The sequence below is a fragment of the Narcine bancroftii genome, chromosome 5 (assembly GCF_036971445.1).
Source record: "Narcine bancroftii isolate sNarBan1 chromosome 5, sNarBan1.hap1, whole genome shotgun sequence".
NCBI classification, from domain to species: Eukaryota; Metazoa; Chordata; class Chondrichthyes; order Torpediniformes; family Narcinidae; genus Narcine; species Narcine bancroftii.
Genome location: NC_091473.1, coordinates 90,015,385 through 90,035,570, shown reverse-complemented (window position 1 = coordinate 90,035,570; position 20,186 = coordinate 90,015,385). Strand labels below are relative to the sequence as shown.

At 39.7% G+C, this 20,186-nt stretch overlaps 1 protein-coding gene across 7 annotated transcripts in view; it reads right to left on the bottom strand.

Moving 5' to 3' along the window:
• Positions 1–20,186, bottom strand: part of atg4c (autophagy related 4C, cysteine peptidase) — a 92,188-nt gene that overhangs the window by 26,606 nt on the left and 45,396 nt on the right. For all 7 annotated transcript variants that reach the window (XM_069938304.1, XM_069938305.1, XM_069938303.1 and 4 more), the window contains 3 exons: positions 12,075–12,308; positions 10,404–10,749; positions 222–292 (listed from right to left, as the gene is read on the bottom strand). In XM_069938304.1, the coding sequence (XP_069794405.1) occupies positions 222–292; positions 10,404–10,749; positions 12,075–12,308 (651 nt within the window). The remainder of the gene's footprint in view (positions 1–221; positions 293–10,403; positions 10,750–12,074; positions 12,309–20,186) is intronic.

The following is a 20,186-nucleotide window of genomic DNA, read 5'->3' as shown; positions in this document are numbered from 1 at the left end:
ATGCCACTACAATCACCTCCATCTTCATTCCAAACTGACAATATTGAGCAAAAAGGATCAAAGTTATGTTCCTGTAGAATGCAAGAGCCTGACTCTCAGTAAATTAAACCAGTTAAATTCAATGACTTTAAATGTTGCCTGGCATCATGAATTTCAGATGCTGGGCAGAACTGGGCAAAATGCCCAGTCAGCTTTTCTCATGACTATACCATAGCACTCACCCGTACAATCCTGAGCAACATAAATTGTTATTCCTTGCAGCTTGGGCTCCACTGCCTCTTCCACTGCTCGCCTAACAAAAGGAATTTAAATAGGTTCAGACATACACCATCAAATTAATGTTAATCAAATTGGACTGTATTTTCAAAAAAAATCTGAAGCAGCCGAGGAAATGTTCGAGGAAAATCTATCATTAGTCTGCAGCTCGGCACTATTTCAAATGTTAAACTTTTTAAGGTTGTACTTTTAATTAACATCATGGGTAAATATAATGCCTACCCGTGCTTGCTATGACAGTTAAGGTACAACTGCTTCCAACATGGTTACTTGCACAACTAGTGGAGTATCGAATGCCCAGTCGTCTTTAGCTGCTTCCAGAGGGTGATTATTTTTGGTGCTCCATCCAAATCGAGTCCAAGTTCTTTACTTCTTATATTATTTAGAAGAAAGATCTCTGGATTTTTTGGTATGTTGCTTTTTGTGATTTTATTTAATACCTGGTTTAGATCTTCCCAAAACTTTTCCACTTTCTCACATGCCCAAATTGCATGTACTGTTCCCTTTCCTTCTTACAGCGAAAACATCTGTCTGATACTTTTGGGGCGTGGTGTATAGCCTGTGTAACCAATTATACCGTATCATGCGTAACCTCGTGTTTATTGTATTTCTCATAGTTCCGGAGCATAGTTTTTCCCTTGTTTCATTCTTTATCTTTATGTTTAGATCTGGTTCCCATTTTTGTTTGATAGCCTTAGCTGTAGCAAAAAAATGTATTATGTCAACCTGGAAATTAGAAGATAGCCTGAGAATACAGCAATGGTACATAGAAATGAATATTCCATTGGAAAAAATAACATAATTTAAGAAATAACATCACAGTATTCGAACAAATTTGGGAACCGTACATGGAACACAACAGAAGTCCTACCGCGGATCTCCACCACCTAAAATAACAGAAGGAGAAGACGAAATGAACTGACCCAGTATGTAAAAGTAGAAGACACAAATTTCTTGTTTATTTTCATTGTGTGATGACATTGTTTAATGTATCATATATGTTGAACGTTGAGTGGATGGGGAGGGGGTTGAAGGAGGGGAGGGAGGGAAGGGAGGGGGAAAAGGGGAGAAAATGACACTGTGTATATTCAAGAGGGAAATGTCTGTGTGTATTTTGGTCAGTATGGTTTATAGTGTGAAAAATAAAAAATTTTTTTAAAAAGGGTGATTATTAAATGGATGGAATGAAAGTAGCAATGCAGTCACTGGTGTTGACCTAAGAGAGTGACAAGCAGAGGCTCCGAGGTCCCCCGCAGTGTCCTACTGCCCAGTCCTGATGCAGTCAGCCCTATTCAAGCTTCAATCAGCCTGTTAATGGAGCTGATGTTTATTTTTATAATCTTAGAAACCAGAGGTTCATGCCCAAGATGGCAGTACCCATGCTGGGCAGTGGACCTCGAAAGTTGTGGGCTCTAGGGATTAATCAGCCAGTGCAGGACACCAGAGGCAGGAGAACACCTCTCGCCAAGGAAAGGCAGGGAGAGGGATTTACAGGGAAGGCAACCAGTGAGGGGCTCAGTGGCTGAAGGATCCACACAGGCTACTGGAGATTAAAGGCTGGCAGCCAAATGACTTTCACAGGCTCTGGGCTGCTGCCGGAGGTTGGTGTGTGGAAACCAGGCATTGGAATAAAGATTTGTGAGGGTGCTGATAGCAAGAAGGGCTCCCAAAGGATCTCAGGAGTTGAAAAGGTTCCTGATCATAGAGGTTCAAAACTGGGTGCCAATGGATCGAATAGGAGGCAAATCCACAGACACTCAGTGTTTCCGAAAGGACTCTCCTTTGCTTCTTTTTCTCTTGCTAATACTGAATTGTTGCTAATTGTTGCCTCACTGTGTACCTTTATGGTTGGGAAAAGTTGACAAAATTAGTGTATTATATTTTGCATATTAGTACACAAAATAAAGGAATATACAAGAAAAAAAAGTACCCAAAAAATTCTTTCATGATTCACCCACCTGCAGCAGGCCACAAAACCATTGCAGTGGACCAGGTTATGATGATCCGGAAGTACAACACCAGAGAAGTTCACTAAAAGGGTTTTGGTAAATTCTGATTTCTATTAAGAACACTAAAATATAAAAGTGTAGCAGTTTAAGATAGCAACTTTTTAAAATTGTGAAAAAGCTTGCCCATATGGAAATGCACCTTCCCTCTATTCATTGTCGCAATATCACTAATGAAGAAAATATCTGCTTCCGAAGTATCTCCACCGGATCAGTGGAATCAGAATCTCAGATCATTTCAAACCCATCTCATCCACAAAAATGCAGGCTTCCACAAGAGGGCTCAAAGGACTCTCCAGCCTATTCAATTAAATCAATGCAATATCAAGCAGCTTGGGTCACCGTAAAGGCTGTGGGACAATACATTCCAGTTACAGAAATTAAGATTATGTTCCAGACGCTCCTGAAACATGGGGAAGGGCTAGAGTGATCGTGGAGTAGGATTACATCATGGGCTGGAGGCCAGTACTATTCTCTGTTCCATTACTGACTGACCCACTAGTCAAGCTCTTCAAGTATAGTTACAATAGTGATCTGTCAAAAGAGTGAGGAAATTGCCCTGGTAAGTCCAATCTAACCCATGGAAAACTCCAATTCTCTGGCAGCTTGAGGCAGAAAGCCAGCAGCACACAACTCTTCATCATTAGGCACAACTGCATCCAGTCATTGTCACAGACCTCAAGTCAGCTTTCCAGACAGTGAACCCATGAAAAACAATGGGACAGATCCTCTGGGCCTGTGCAGACTAGCTAGTGGGAGTATCCAAACACATCTTCAATCTCCTTCACAGGCTGAAGTATCTTCCTGCTTCAAGGCCACGATGAATCAAGTGCCTGAAGAAGAATGTAGACATTTTCCAACATGACTACAGGCAGGTGGCTCTGACATTAACCATCGTGATGTGCTTAGGAGGTTGGTCATGGCTCACATTATCTCCAGCCTACTAGCAACTACTGTCCTCCACTCCACCTTGCATACTGCTGAAACAGGTCTATGGCAGATGCCACCTTTCTAGCCCCACACTCAGCCCTGGAATACCTATTCATTAAGGACATCTTCATCAGATAACTATTCAATTACTACAGCTCATCACCAAAGCACCAAACAAGCTCATCTCCAAATTACACTACCTTGCCATCAGCACTCACCCTCTGCAATCGGATCCACAGCTTCCTATCCTGCAGGCTATAATCAGTGAGGATTCATAACAGTACTTCCTCCACAATCATTCTTGACACTGGGGCCCCACAAAGCTGCATATTTGTTAGGCTGCCCTAAACAGAGGACCCCCACTGTCGTCACTGTCGGTTCTCGGGACTTGAGCCATCAATCTATTAATCCAGTCACACGTGTGTGAGATGGCACGTGCGAGTTCCCTCAGGACCAAAGGCATTGTAAATACCATAAATAGTTCTCCACTTGTAAACAAAAGGGTTCGTTCTTTGGAAAATACTGGAGTCTGTCATTTCTCTCTGGGTCTAACAAAGCAGAAGCTTTGTATTCCGCACAATGCATGCGCAGCACAAACGTTCAGCACATTTACAACAATATTAGGCCCCTTCTAGACTTCTTGTATACTTATGATGATTGCATGGCCAACCGCCACACTAACCATCTTGAACTTTGCAGGTGACACCACCGGCTTGTGTTTTGATGCCAGACCGATAACCTCTCCAACAATGTCAGCAACAACAAAGAGCTGGTCATAGATTTCTGCAAAGGGAGTGGAGTTTAGTCCCCAGTTGGGATCCCAGAGGAAAGGTGGAGATAGCAGACAATTTTAAAATTCCTCAGAGAAAATATACCACATCCAGTGACTTGACGTGGTCCACCCATAATCGACATAATGGCCAACCAAGTAAGGTACCTTTGCCTCAATTTCCTCAGATGCTTAAGAAAATTTGGCATATCACCCACATTCCTTAACAACTACACATACATCATTGAAAATGACCTTTGATGGCATGATACTAGAACTGCTCAGCTCAAGATCGCAAGAAACTGCAGAGGATAGAGAACATGGCTCATGCCATCACACACACCCCTTCAATGAGGAACCTCCCACTGCCTTGGAAACGTAGCCAAGTCATTAAAAGACTTTGCTGGAGAAGCTCAACAGATCAAGCAGCATCATTGGGAGAGAAAGAATGGTCAACATTTTAGGTCAGAATCTTTCATCAATACTGGTCCAAGAGCCTTCCAACCATCTACAAGGCAAATCAATTTGACCAGATGACCACAGTTCTAACAACTTTCAGAGAGCCTGACATTATGTATGTCACTTAATTAGTATCTCACCCATCATCTTAAACATTCATTCCCTCTACTATTGGTGCAATTGGCAGAAAATTGTACCATACACAAACTACACTGCTGTTACTGCCATGCACCTCACAAACCCAACACTTTTCTTCCACCAGTTGAATAGATACTCAAAAAAACTAATACAGTAAAACTCTTGTTATCTGGAATTCAAGCAATCAGCAGCCTCAAGCCACCAGCAAAAAAAATCGTGGAAATACAAATTTAAAAGAATATGGACGTTTAAAATTGGCATGCTTCGCTGTTAGTTCACCAATCATGCAATCATCAATCACTGAAAAATTTATTTATCTGGCATCTACCATTCCCTATAGGTGGGGGATACCAAGGGTTTTCCTGCCATAAACTTAAATGAATTAAAAGAGACTATAAATACACAAGATGGGTAATAAATATTCACAGTAATCCTTGTGCAAAATAAGTGAGATGCAAAAATTCAGACAAAAATAGAGCAGTCCATGATTAGTGGACCAAGGTGAGATTCAAAAGCCGATGCGCTGTTGGAAACTGTTCTTGAGCTCAGAGGTGCTGGTTTTCAAGCTTCTGTGCCTTCTGTGTAGGTAGCAGGGAGAAGAGGTTGTGACCAGGGTAATGGGGATCTCTTATGATATTGGCTCCTTTCTTGAGGGAGCACCTCACATAGCTGTTTGCAACGGATGGGAGGTCAGAGCCTGTGAGGCACCTCGTCACATTTGCTGCCTTCTGCGTTCTGGGCACTTGCCTTACCAACTCAGATTGTGATTGTAGAGCTCGTCGAAAGAATCAAAGACTTGTTGATCCAAACCAAGGCTTTTATTAGCAAAAGACAGGAGCTCTTCACAGGTGGCCGACCAGTCCGGAATGATCCGACCTGGCTAGGGACACAACCCTTTAAGGCCCAGACAATAGGCGTGGCTTAGCTCTCAGCCAATCGCTGTAAGCACAGTCTAGATACAGTAACTATATACACTATGTACATTGGTGATAGATCTGTACTATCACATTGATACAACAGCCATTATGCTTTCCACAGTGCAAATGTGGAAGTTTGATTGAATATCTGACTATATACCAAATCTCCTTGGATTCCTTCAAAAGTAGAAACATTGCCATGCCTTCTTCAGGTTGTCCCAATGTGCTGGCTCCAGGAAAAGTTATATGAACCACAATGGTCTTCCCAAACTTCATATTATAAAGTAATCTTGTTTACAAAGGGGAGGGTTTCAAGGTAGAAAAAAAAGCAAGTGGCAGAAAGAGATACGGAGGGGAGAAGATGGAAAACACAAGAAAAAAACCATCCCATTTATTAAGATTTAAAAGGATGAAATAAGTTATTTTTGAAGTAATGACTTTAGAAAAAAAAAATGCAATTGAATGAGAAAGAAACTAGATTCTCTATTGGAACATACGAATATTTTTAGTGGAAAGAATATTTTCCAACAGTATCAGAAATAGAAAACAGATCCACTGCTAAGAACTTATTCATATGGCGAATTATTCACGATTGCAAAAGACTGCTTTTTACAGTAAAGGTGGCTTGATAATATCTTGGCTCGACTAGTAAAGAACTAAATGACCCTTCATCCCAAGCAGGCTGTCCAATACAGCATTAACGTTATTATCTAGCCAACAATTTGGAATGTTGCCCAAGTATGTCTGACCACAAAAATCCAAAGATAAATGTAACTTGACCAATTATCACTCTCTTCTTCATCATTAAGCAACACCTAATCAAGAATAATACTTAACTAATTCTAGAAATCAAAGATTTGGTACAGATTTAAATATAGGATTGGAATTTAAAAAGTGACTAGAAGCCTTCATGATCAAACCTGCATTCAACAAAGCTTGAATAAAAATAAGTCACCAGGTACTGAGAAGAAAACGCTATAGCAGCTGGAGTCACACCAGGCACAAAAGAGGTTCATTACAGTAATTAGACGATAATCATTGCTGCCTGAGAATATCTGCACACATATTCCTCAAGGTAGCATCCTTGGCCCTTATACTACTTCATTTACATTTTTCCAAGCATGGTAAAGTCATGCTTGTATTTGATCACCAACAATTCCACAGTGCTGGGCTCCACTTATCCAATCTGTTCATGATCAAACACCACAGTCAGCATACACATGCTATAATTTTTTTTTAAATATAGAGGAGTTATACCAGCTCTGAAAGCAATCATGTCCATTTCATTGTCATACATTTGTCTGTAACCTTTTTTCTTCCTCATATGCCATCAACTCCTTTGCCCCTAATTCTCCTATCACAAATGTAATTTACAGTGGTCAATTAACCCATCGGCTGGCCTACCTTTGGAATGTAAAAGGAAATCAAAGTACCTGGGGTGAAGCCCACATTATCACCAGGAAAACACACACTCCACATAAGCAGCATCAGAGATCAGGATGAAACCTGATTCACAGTTATCTTAAGACAGTTGCACTATCTGCTGCACCATTGTGCCATCCTGATGAGCATCAATTAAAGGTTATCTCAAAGTCCCACCATCTATCCTGACCATAAAGGGACAATCATTTCAAAATTATCCCTTCAACACATGCACGCAGAATAGAGTGTCCATTTAAGAAATGGGTTGCTGCCCATGGAAATTAGTTTTCTAGAAACAGCAGAAGATTATATGATTTAGAAGTAAAAATAAGCAGAATGCTGCCTTACAGTTGCTGGGGCTTGGGAGCAGAACACAAAGTTTGTACCATCCCAATGTGTCTGTACTGGTTTTCCTGGCTCTTCCTGCATCCCAAAGACACCCAGATAGGTTATCTAGTAACTATGAAGTACTCCTTCTAGTTATCTGGTAAAAAAGGCACAGGGTGATGGTCATACCAGAGAGAATAGTTGCAGTGCTCTTCATCAATAGGGGATATGAAACTAATAGAATGCTGCCTGACTTGAGTTCTTTCAGCAGCTTGTTTATTGCTCCCAATTCCAAAATATCCAGTCTCGTGTCTCTACAATTGTTCTGTTGTGATCACAGGGATCCAATGAACTGAATGACCTTCTTCTCCATGGTCCCAGGGTTATCCACCCACTTTTGGACTGCAGAAAACACAATTGAAAGAATTAATTGCCACAACTTGCCAAGTTTAGTTCATCAATATATTCCAGTTGCATCACAACCTTGTTTGGAATTCAAGTGCCCAGGAATGCAAAGGCTGTGGAAGCTGACAAACGTAGCCAGTCCCATCGCAGGCTCTGACATCCCATTGATATCTATGTGAGGCACTGCCTCAAGAAGACAGGCAGCCAACATGACAAGGTCCTCCATCACCCTGGTCACAACCTCTTCTCACTGCTACCTGGGGAAGAAGGTACAGAAGCTTGAAAACCAGCACATCAAGGTTCAAGAACTGTTTCTTTCCAAGAGCTATCAGACTTTTGAAACTTCCCTTGGGACTCTAATCATAGACTGCTCCGATATCTTAAAAGTAATGTATGCAAGTCATTTTTTTTGCATTAGGATTACTGTGAATATTATCACATGTATTTACTATCTCTTTTAATTCAGGTTTACTATTAGTTTTTTTTTAAAAAAAGCCCCTGTTCGACTGCAGCAAGTAATAATTTAGATGCACATGTACATTGTCAAACCAATAATGATTATGTTTATCATGTACAATGTCAATTGCAAGAGCCACTCACTTGTGATAACTTTACTTGCATTTGCCTTCGAGTCATGTATCATTGTGAGGCCTCAGACAAGGTGCCACATGGTAGGCTGGTCCAGAAGGGTGGATCTCATAGGATCCAGAGGGAATTGACAAATTGATTACAAAATTGGTTTGTTGGTAGGAGGCAAAGAGTGGTTTTCAGGTTGGAGGCCTATGAGCAGAGCTGGGTCCTTTGTTGAACTGTCATATACATTAATGGTTTGGGTGAGAATGCAGGTGGTGTGATCAGTAAGCTTGCAGGTAACAACAAAATTAATGATTAGATATCATTATTGTCATGTAATAAAACAGAAATGAAATATTACACAAAAGTGCCTTTAGTCTGCCATAAGGCAGACAAAGATTTGCCATTAGCATGACCCAGCAGCTCTTAGAGAAAGAGAAGCAAATTAGTATGTGGATTTGCTTCCAGTACTCCTGCAGTCTCTGCAGGTACACAAGTCTCCAGTTCAGTTCAAACCATTGGCAACCCGAGATAATATTGTAGACAGTGAAGATGGCTGTCCAAGGTTATAACAGGATCTAGATCAAATGAAGAAAGTGAATAAGGGAAAGGCAAATAGAATTTAACTCAGTGCAAGATGAAGCATTTTGGGAAATTAAACGAGGACAGGATACATGTCATAAATGACAAGACTTTGGGGGTTGTTGAACTTCAAGAATATAGTTCCCTGCATGTAGCAAGACAGACAGGGTAGGTAAAGAAGGCCTATGACAAACCTTACCCAGCCTGTGGGCCAATAACACAAGATTTCAGACCTCTCATTATCATCATATTGGTTAGGTTGTGCTCGGGAATATTGTGCACAATTCTGTAAGGAGGACATGATCAAGCTAGAAAGAGTGCAGAGAAGATTCACAATGATGTTGCCTGGAATGAAAGGTTTGAGTTATAAAGAGAGGTTGAATATGTGGGGTCTGTTTCCTCTGGAGCAAAGGAGCCAAGTGACATGATAGAAGAATACAAAATTACATGGCATTGATAGGATAGATAACCAATCTGGTTCCCAGGGTCTAGGTATCCAAAACTAGAGAGCTATAGGTCAAAGTGAAGGGGAGGAGATTCAAGTGGCATTTGAGCTAGAAATTTTTCACACAGGCAAGTTAGAATGTGAAATGAGCTGCCAGAAAAGTAATGAGGCAGGAACGGTAATAATAAGTGGCACAACAAGAAGTACTTGAATGAACAAACCATAAACAAATATGGAATTAATATGGCAAGCAAAACTTGATATGATAAAAAGCATAGATATATTGGGCCAAAGGGCCCATTTATGCCATACAACTTTGACTCTATCAACTCAATTTGAGTATGCATTACCATTTCCTTTAACTGTAAGACAATACCCAGCACTACAAGAACTTTAGAACTTTAAAATGAAGGTCTCATCCACAATGCAACAAAAGTTAAAACAAAACTTGTACACATTTTACTGTAAAGTTATTTCATAAAAAGGCATGATGTAAACTGAACTGGAAACAACAACTCAGGACAGGAACATGCACATTTGAACCCAACCATATTCAGCGACTGCAGGAGAATGATCACAAGGAGATGAAACTTAGTATCATCGAACATGGCATATGCCAACTTTCTTAGTTACAGAAATGTCAAAAGAAAATTTACCCCAAACATCAAGTATAAAATAAACATTTGGTTAATATGCGATTCTTTGTTTTTAAGCCTCATCACTATAGTCCCTCGGAACTACTGGTCCTCTTTTTAAACAGAATACATCATTTAATCAATCCCTGCTTCCTTTCCAAAACCTTTGCGTCATAACCAAGATTCATTATGCAACTGGGTATTTGAATTTTGTGCAACCTACAGTTAGTGTAGCGGGGAATGCAAAGATGTTACAGTGCCAGATATCAGGACTGGGGTTCAACCCTGGTGCTGTCTGTATGTTCTCCCCATGGGTTTCCTCTGCGGGGCTCTGGTTTCCTCCCATCTTTTGAAACATACGGGGGGTTGTAGGTTGATTGGGTAGCATGGGCTTGTGGGCCAAAATGGCCTGTTACAATGCAGTATGTCTAAATTTAAAATTCTTTTGGACACCCAATTTCTCAGCTACATTAAACTCTACGGTGTCTCACACTGTGTTTGTCAATAAAGTCCACTCACCTTAAAATGTGTGCAACAACAGCTGGGCCATACCAATCTCCAGCTCGCTTGCCAGAATTTTCTCCCAATTCGATCAGTTTATGTATTCCAAATGTTGTTGCTGGATTGTCCCCTAACCAAGAGATTATAGTCCTATGCAACTTTTCATCCTCACTTGTTGAACTAACTGGATTTAGAGAGTGCTTTTCATTACTTGATAAGTCCAGTTTTTCATTTATGTCCTGTTGTGTTTTTTCTAATGGTGGCAGGAATGTAAAGCCTGCATTTTCTTCAGACTCCAATGTCTTGGATTTGAATAAGTCAGATTCCAAAGGGACCACTTGTTGCACATCAGCCCAGATCCAATCTGCAAAGTAAAATAATCCATCCATTAGATTTTTTGATGGGGAGGGGTACAGGGGAGAAATATTCAGAGTTTCTCTCCTTAGCATTGCAAGCATATGCTTTATTGATAGAGGGCAGTCATCATTTCCTGAATAAGTTCATCAGTGTCCCAGCAAAAAGTCAACCCTTTGTTTCCTAGTCCTCATTTCTGATCACCAGAGTGGGATTAACACTTGAAACTGAAAAAAAACTATCATTCATGTCCTTCTTGCCAGATATCAGGATGCAACTAAGAACTGTGAAGGAGAAAATATAATGTGACCCATCCTACAAGATACATTTATAACATAATCAGAATTCAGTGGGTTACAGTTAAATACAGTAATGATACTGGCCTTCCCTCCTTTCCCATTGAATTGCTTATATGGTTCTATCTTGACCTGAAAGGTTTGATTCTTCCTGGAGTACGATGTCTGGTTCCTCCTGATACTGCCAACCATTTGTCCATTCCTTAAAGCCAAATTTCACCATGCCCACATGGTTGTCATATAGATATGTTCTTTTAGGAGACTCACCAGATGGTGATTAGCAATAAATTTCCCTCCATGTTGACATCCTATTACATCAGATAACATGGAAAAAAGAATGATCAAGCCAGGTATATTGTTGATGTGTATTGGTCATCATAGCTGAAGGGTGGTAGTGAGGACAAGCTCCCACTGATACACAAATGCTCTTCATGGCATGTGCCTCAAATGGTCTCTGACAACCAAGTCCAACTCCTGGCCTTCAGGTGTGGCATAGTTTTGCCCAGGGGAGTCGTTCTCACTTACATGAGAAGGGGCAAAGTTAGGCCACTGGCACCTTGAAACCAATTGCAGATGAGGCTCGTTAACCACAGATGGTAACTCATCTAGGAGAGGGAAAACTCAAATTTCAAACCTCCGCTGCCTTGTGGCTATACCTGCTCACAGGAAAGGCTTGGGAATAAACCCCAAGGAAAAATCCAGGGTCGGAGCCCCGAAGTGGCTGACTGCTGTACCCAGCTCTGGCACAGCAACTCCTGCAATGTTGCTGGCACCAAACTGTATCTGCTTTCGTCATTCCTTTAGACCTGTCATTAAAAATGGAGGGGGGGGGGGGGAAAAAGAGTGTACAACAGACGGATCTCCAAATCAACTCTGCCCCGGTTTGCAGCCTGGAGAGGAGGCCACAGTGACTTCCAGAGGCTCAGAACCCATGGTTAACCACAAACGACAAGAGGCCACACATGGTGTATTGTATGGTGAACATTTTAACGTGCTATTAAATGGGTTGTAGATTGCCATAAAAACAAAACAAACTCACCTCGACCAAGAAAATGGAGCAGAAGACTTTGGGCTAACATCATTTGGCCAGACCTCAGTGTGCACCCCCAGCCGCAATCAGTTGTAAGATTGCATCCTTTTAACTGTGGAAACTCACAGCGGTATGTTAGCCAAATCCTAGAAACAAAATCCTTACGAAATTGATGCACATTACCAGAAATCAGTTGAGTGTTTGTAAATGTATCTGTGCAACCTGATGCACTCTCATCCATTCCTAGAAAGTAGCAAAAAAACAAAAGTCAATTCCTTAAATATTTAACTCCACTAGTCTGACAGTAACAGAAAAGGCCATTTGTTCTATTCTGTGGAGAAAAGACAAGAATGCTTAAAAAAAAAAGGGCAGCCAACATCATGAAGGGTCCTGGTCACAAACACTTCTCACTGCCAAATTTGGGCAGAAACCAGAAGACCAATACCTCTAGATTGAGGAATAGTTTCTTTCCAACAGCTATCAGGCTGGTAATGACCTTTCAGGAATCAATAGATTCTTGCATGGTCCCGGAGGACTGGAAAATCATCAAGTCATTCCACTAGTTAAGAAGGGAGTGAGGAAGCAAAAAGAAAATTATAGGCTAGTTAGCTTGACGACAGTGATTTGTAAGTTGTTGAGGTCAATTGTAAAGGATGGAATACTTGGAGGTAGGTGATAAGATAGGCCAAAGCCAGCATGGTTTCCTTAAGGGAAAATCCTGCTTGACAAACTCATTAGAATTATTTGAGGAAGCGAAAAGCAGGCTAGATAAGGGAAATACAGTGAATGCAGTCTACTTGAATTTTCAAAAGGCATTTGAAAAAGTGCCCCACAACTACTTAACAAGATAAGAGCCTGTGGTATAACAGGAACCATACTAGTGCGAGTAGAGCATTGGCTGATGGGCAGGAAGCAAAGAGTTGGAATACAAGGATCAGATTCTGACTGGCTGCCAGTTGCTAATAGTGTTCTACAGGAATGGTGTTAGGGGTGCTTATTTTTATGTTGAAGATCAATGATGGTGGAATCAATGGCTTTGTGGCTAAGTTTGCAAATGATGCGAAGGTAGGTGAAGGAACAGCTAGTGTAGAGAAAACACGGAGGTTGCAGAAAGACTTAGATTAGAAAAATGGGCAGAAAAGTGTCAAATGAACTTTCATGTTGGAAAGTGTATGATGTCACGAACCCAAGGGACCGCAAAACCCAGCAGCAACAGACATACACCAAGACAAGTGGTTTTTAAAACAAAAGTTATTTTTAATCAACTTTAAACACGAAAATAGAATAAAATATTAACTTAACTCTATACTTAACTAACCCCCTTCTAATTCTAAGTGCACCTGTATGTAATGTATGTGTGTGGATTTAAGAAATGTTCTTTGGTTCACAGTTCAATTAAGAGAGAGAGAGAGTGGATTTAAGAAATGTTCTTTGGTTCACAGTTCAATTAAGAGAGAGAGAGAGAGAGAGAGAGAGAGAGAGAGAGAGAGAGAGAGAGAGAGAGAGAGAGAGAGAGAGAGAGAGAGAGAGAGAGAGAGAGAGAGATCTATTTCAAGAGAAACATCAGACAGATAGCACTTCCACCCATCTACTGCTCTGGAACTTGCTTCATGAGTTTCAAACAGTTTTCCCTGGATTGCACTTTTCATTTACTTGTCAGTGTCCCACACACTGACTAACTGACTGACTAAGCTGTTAACTCAACTCTCTCCCTTTTCCAACTGCAACTCCAAAGAGAGCGTGTGACTCATGTGACTTGCAAAACCCCCACCTTCTCCAGCAAACAACAGGAGTTCTTTCTTCTTCTCAAGTTGTTATCTTAAGTAAACAATCCAGAATTGACCTTTCTGTGAACACTTTGAAGAAAGGGTACTGATAGACAGCATGACTCCAGCAAGACAATGGTCAAGCATTTTATGACCAGTTCAATTAACACCTACTTGTGAAAGGTGCTTCCATTCTCCAAGAGATCCTGCAATGTGAATTCTTCAGTCTTTCAAACAAGATCAGTTTTAAAATGTGTGTAGGTATGTGACCTACTCTAAATCTTATAAATTCTCCCAAAATATTAATATTATTACAATGGCCATGCACATTGATAGAAAAATGGGAGAAAATTGAAAATACTCAGATGCAAAAGGACCTGGGAGTCTTCGTGCAGGATAGCCTGAAGGAAAACTTGAAGGCTAACTTGGTGGTGAAGAAGGCAGATGCAATGCTGGCATTCATTTCAAAAAGAATAGAATACAAGAGCAGGGATGTGATGAAGCTTTAGAAGGCACTGGCGAGACCCCTCATGGAATATTATGAGCAGTTTTGGGCTCCTCATTCAAAATGTGCTAAAGTTGGATAGGTTTCAAAGATTTACAAGGATGATTCCAGGAAGGGTTATTATTTTGAGGAACATTTGACAGCTCTTGGCCTGTATTCATTGGAATTTAGGAGAATGAGGGGAGGATCTCATTGAAAGGCATGGACAGAGTAGATGTAGAAAGGTTGTTTCCCATGGTGGGTTTAGTAGAAGAGGGCACAATTTCAGGATTGAAGGGATTCTGCTGAGAAAAGGGATGGGGAGGAATTTCTTCAGCCAATCTGTGGAATTTGTTGCCACAAGAGGTCATAGAGGTCAGGTCATTGGGTGTATTTAAGTCAGAGATTGACAGGTTCTTAATTAGCCAGGGCATCAAAGGTTACGGTCAGTGGGAAAATGGATCAGCTCATGATTAAATTGTGGGGAAGAATTGATGGCCTATTTTAGCTCCTATGTCATGGTCTTGAACCTCCACTTTTTTTGGCACTGGGACATCTGTGAATATTTTTCTTTTTTTTTTTACATGTATTGCTTCTTTTTAATTAAGTATATATTTAGTTTTTTTTTTTAAAAGTTCTTTTGCAGTTGGTGCTTTTATTTAAAACAAAGTACCTGCTCAGCTGCAGCAAGAATTTTTGTGCAGGGGGCGTGGCCAATGCAAAGGTCTTGAAGAGACGTGTTTTGGTAGAGCTCTCCGTGAAGAGAACTAAATAGATGGTCAAAACTTGAAAAAAAAATCAAGATTTTCTTTATCAAAAATGGATAAAACTACCACGAAAAAGCCAAGGCAACTGAGAACAAAGATCGAAAAAGCTCCTATTCAACTGGGAACATCGGGTGAAAGTCTGAAAAGGAGCGGTGCAACAATGACAACAGGACTGGCAGAACCAGGTAAAACTGGGGAGTCAGTTCAAGAATTGAGCATCATCCTGGGGAAAAATGGGAGAATTTGAGTAACCAATTCATATGGATTGAAATAGTGATGAGAAATATGACGGAGAAAATGACCAAAATAAAAGAGATAATTGAAGATCTGATGGAGAGAATGGGTCGAGCAGAAGTTGAATTGACGAAAAATGCATGAAAAATTAGGTTTTGGGGAAAAAAAAAGCCAAAAAATGGGAGTTGGATCAACAAGGACTGCTTGACAAAATTGACCACATAGAGAACTTTAGTCAATGAAATAATGTCCAAAGGAATTGAGGGAAGGGACCCCATGAGCTTTTTCCAAAAATGGATCCCACAAGTGCTGGGAGAAGACAAATTGTGAGGGAAAAACTGCATATTGAGAGAGCTCACCAAACACTCAGACCCAGAAGAGCCGGCGATCAGAGACTAAGGCCAATTCTGGGGAGACTTTTAAGTTACCGAGAAAAGGAGATAATTCTGGGAGCAACATACGATTACTTCAAGCAGAATAATAGCCCGCCTGAGGTTGATCATGAAAAAGTACCATTTCTTCAAGATTTTAGCCAAACCTTGATTTAAAAAAAAATTTGAAGATGTGAAAAGACAACTACACGTTAAAAACTTGAAATTCTCAATGATCATATCCCACAACTTTGAGGGTCAAGGTAGCAGAAGAGAACTGGCAATATTTCAAGAACTTTCTGCAAAGTTTATATAAAAAAATGATAAAGATTGCCAAGGGAGAAGATTGTGAAAATATTTATAATGGAACAAAGTAAAAGTAGTAAAAGTTGTATTTTCTGTATGAAAAACAAAAACTATAAGAGAGAGAAAAATATGACTTAGATGCACCTTTTACAAGAGAAAACTCTGGGTACTTTAGAAGCTAATAAGCCCCCGGGGGAAGATGGTTTCTCTCCTGAGTTCTATAGGCAATTTAAAGATTTGTTGATGTCTCTGTTGGTGGATCTGTTAGACCAGGGGGTGGAGATTCAAACCTCCTGTAAACCTTTTCAACTGCTAGAATTACAGTGCTACCAAAGAAAGGTAGAAGCCCATTAAAAACATCATACAGACCAGTATCAGTCTTCAATGCAGATTATAAAATTCTAGCAAAGGTACCAGATCAGATGGGATTTGTTAAAGGAAGACATATGACAAAATCAAGGTTGAATCCAAACATAACTATTTCTTCAGATGCAGAATGGCATTTGATCAACTAGAATGGTCTTTCTTGTATAAAACATTGGAAAAATTTGGTAGACATAAAATTTATAAATTGGATAAAATTTTTATCATAAATTATATTATCCAAATGCCATCTATTTTTCCCTTGAGTAAATCGAGTAGACTGAGGTGTCCCCTATCACCAGCATTATTCATCCTAGCTATTGAACCTCTGGTGGAGATTATAAAGTGATCCAGATATTAATGGCTTCAAAGTTGAACAGGAAGAACATGAAATTAGTTTATTTGCTGATGATGTTCTATTATACATGTCTGACCTAGCTGAATTATTGATAATATTACAAACAACATTAAAAAAATATGGAAGAATATCAGGATAAAAAATAAAAATGGACAAAAGTGATTGCAAAATTTTGATTATGAAAGATACCAAAAAGATAGTAGATTTAAATGGAAGAAGGATGGAATGAAATACTTAGGAATAATGACAGATCATTAACAGAATTTATACAAGCTTAATGATACCCCTGATTAGAAAAAATAGAAAAAGGTTTACAGAAATGGAAAGAACTGCCAATTAAATTGTATGAAAAATGAAGGTAATGCCTATTGCACTAACTAAAACTTTCTTCAAATTATTACATCATTGTACAAGACAATTCCTATAGAATAACAAAGTACTAAGAATTGCACAGGAAAAGTTAACATGGGAGGACTTGAACTCCCGGATTTTAAGAAGTATTATCTATCAGCACAAGAAATATTTCTATCATCTTTTTTGAAGAAAACAGTTCCCCTTTGTGGATTCAAATAGGACTGAATTCAATAAAAGAGAAAATAAAAGACCTTATTTATAAATGGAATGTCAAGTCAATAACAAAACAATTGGATAATACATAGGATTAGAATATGGCAAGAAATTAATGTAACGAGGAAAAAAAGCAGATATATCACTGAAGACATCATGTAAACATGTACCACTGCCTATGAATCTGGGTAACAAAATATTGAATTCATGGTATGACAAAGGAATAAGATGTGTTGATGATAGCTATATGGAAAATCCCATGTATTTTGAACAATTAAGAAATAAGTATGGAGTAGCTGATGGGACATTCTTTTGCTTTCTCCAGTTAAGATTGCTCTTAAGATAAAGATGGGGACCAAACTCGGCCCCACCTGAAATTAGTGAGATGTAAAGAATTATTTCACTATAAAACACACCAAATTTATATCTAAAGTGTACTTTGCTGTCCAAAATGAAAGACCAAAACACAGAGAGAGAGAGAAAGAGAGAGAGAGAGAGAGAGGTCAGATTTAAGGGTTGCAATAATGGAAGTATGCTGGTCTGATTGGTATTTAGACACCCATTATACCTCAGACCGTTAGGGGTGTACTCGAGATGGCAGAGGTCGACAGCATCGAATTCACGCTGCTGAAGATCCAACTGCGCTGGGTAGGTCTCCAGAATGGAGGACCATCGCCTTCCCAAGATCCTGATATATGGCGAGCTCTCCACTGGCCACCGTGACAGAGGTGCACCAAAGAAAAGGTACAAGGACTGCCTAAAGAAATCTCTTGGTGCCTGCCACATTGACCACCACCAGTGGGCTGATAACACCTCAAACCGTGCATCTTGGCGCCTCACAGTTTGGCGGGCAGCAACCTCCTTTGAAGAAGACCGCAGAGCCCACCTCACTGACAAAAGGCAAAGGAGGAAAAACCCAACACCCAACCCCAACCAACCAATTTTCCCTTGCAACCGCTGCAATCGTGTCTGCCTGTCCCGCATCGGACTTGTCAGCCACAAACGAGCCTGCAGCTGACGTGGACTTTTTACCCCCTCCATAAATCTTCGTCCGCGAAGCCAAGCCAAAGAATACCTCAGACCACAAATAATCAAAATTGGAAATATCAGAGATGTGTTTAGATGTGGACTAGAAATAGGAATTTTTGTACATGCTATGTGGTCGTGTGTGAAGGTGAGACCTTTCTGGCACAATATTACTGAAATACTAACAAGGTAACAGGGTGGTCTTCACGGATGACCCGGAGCTTCATCTTTTGGGCAATTTTATTGAAGTAACAAGCTAACTAAATTCCAAATTTCATCTGTTAAAACAGTTATAGCAGTAGCTAAGAAATGTATTGTAATTACTCGGAAATCCAACTCCCCTCTACAGATAGCACGATGGAAGACAGATGAATTTGCCTATGAATTTTTTTTAAATTTTTTTTTTTTAAAAATCACAATCTAAAGAACAAATATGGTATTTATAAAAATATGGCAACCATATTTGGATTATATAGGGGCCCCAAATAAAAAATTTTTTTAAAGTGCTACTGTTATAAAAATAGGTGACCTCCCCAATGAAGACTTTTTTTTAAAAAACCTAATTGTAAGCCCTGACGGTGTACTGTGAAGGGGGTGGGAGGGAGAAGGGGTTGTTGTGTTTTTGAAGGAAAAGTTAAATATATATGTGTATATATGTATACAAATGGAAAATTTTGATATGTGTATTTTTGGAAAAAATAAAATATTCTAAAAGAATTTTGGTGCACATGTACAATATATAATTATCATCACTTTGGGCACTCAAGCACGTGCTTCACAACTCAAGAATCACTTTTGATGCATGAAAAGTAGCATGTTCAATAATACATTCAAAAAAAGTGCTCAATGAAGAAGAAAGGGAGTCAAAATCCATCCTAATAGCTTAATGCAATATGAAATACAAAATGTTAATTTTGCTAAGTCTTAATTGGAAACAAACTATTTTTGATGCCAAGAGGGAAGGTGATACCAGTAATTTCATATTTTATAGACATTAATGTAATCTCTAGACTTCATGTTCACAACTCTAATTTTGTCATACATGTTGAAAATATGAGGAATATTTAAAGTTTCTTTGAGTCAAGGCATGAGAAACTGATTTGTTAACCTCCGAATTGCATTTTTTTTTAAACCATAGTTTCTCCACTCCAACATAGTTGACAGGTCAATCAACTAAGCTCCATTTCTCACATTTCTGCCCCCACTTTTCCTTCCAGCCAGAGTTCCACTTCTTCTCAAAGGCATCCACATTCAAACAATCAATTGTCCTCTGCATGTTTTAGCTACCTTCGATGAGATTCCAGCATCAGACACAATCCCCCTTCCCCCCACTCCAAAATAAAAAAGGGGCATTGCCTTCAAAACTCCCCAATTTGCTCTTTTCCCTCTACCAACTACTCCCCTTCTCATGGACCTTTTTCCTCCCCATTTTCCAATACCTAGGACCCAAACTGTGCTTCCAGGTGAAGCAGTGTTCACTTGGACATTTCTTATGCATCAAATTATCTTCATGTAACGGTCTCCTCCAATCTAGAGAGACAAACTACATATTGGGAACATCTCTGTTCAATCAGCAAGAGTAACACACTCAACTTCAAGTCACTTGCCACTTAATCACCATCGCACTCGGGTGTCTTTTTTAATCACCCACAGTATTCCAAGCCTAACAAGCTTGAGGAACACAGCTACTTTTTCCATCAAAAACTAATGCAACCTTCAAAATCAATATTGAATTCAATAATTTTCCTGCTAACATCAGAACTTCTATTGTTCCTTCAACAAATACCTTCTGGAAATCCAAATAGATCTGCTTGACCTTAATTATCCAGTACTCATCAGTGCATGCACTTATTAAAAATCAGATCACTATCTTTACAGT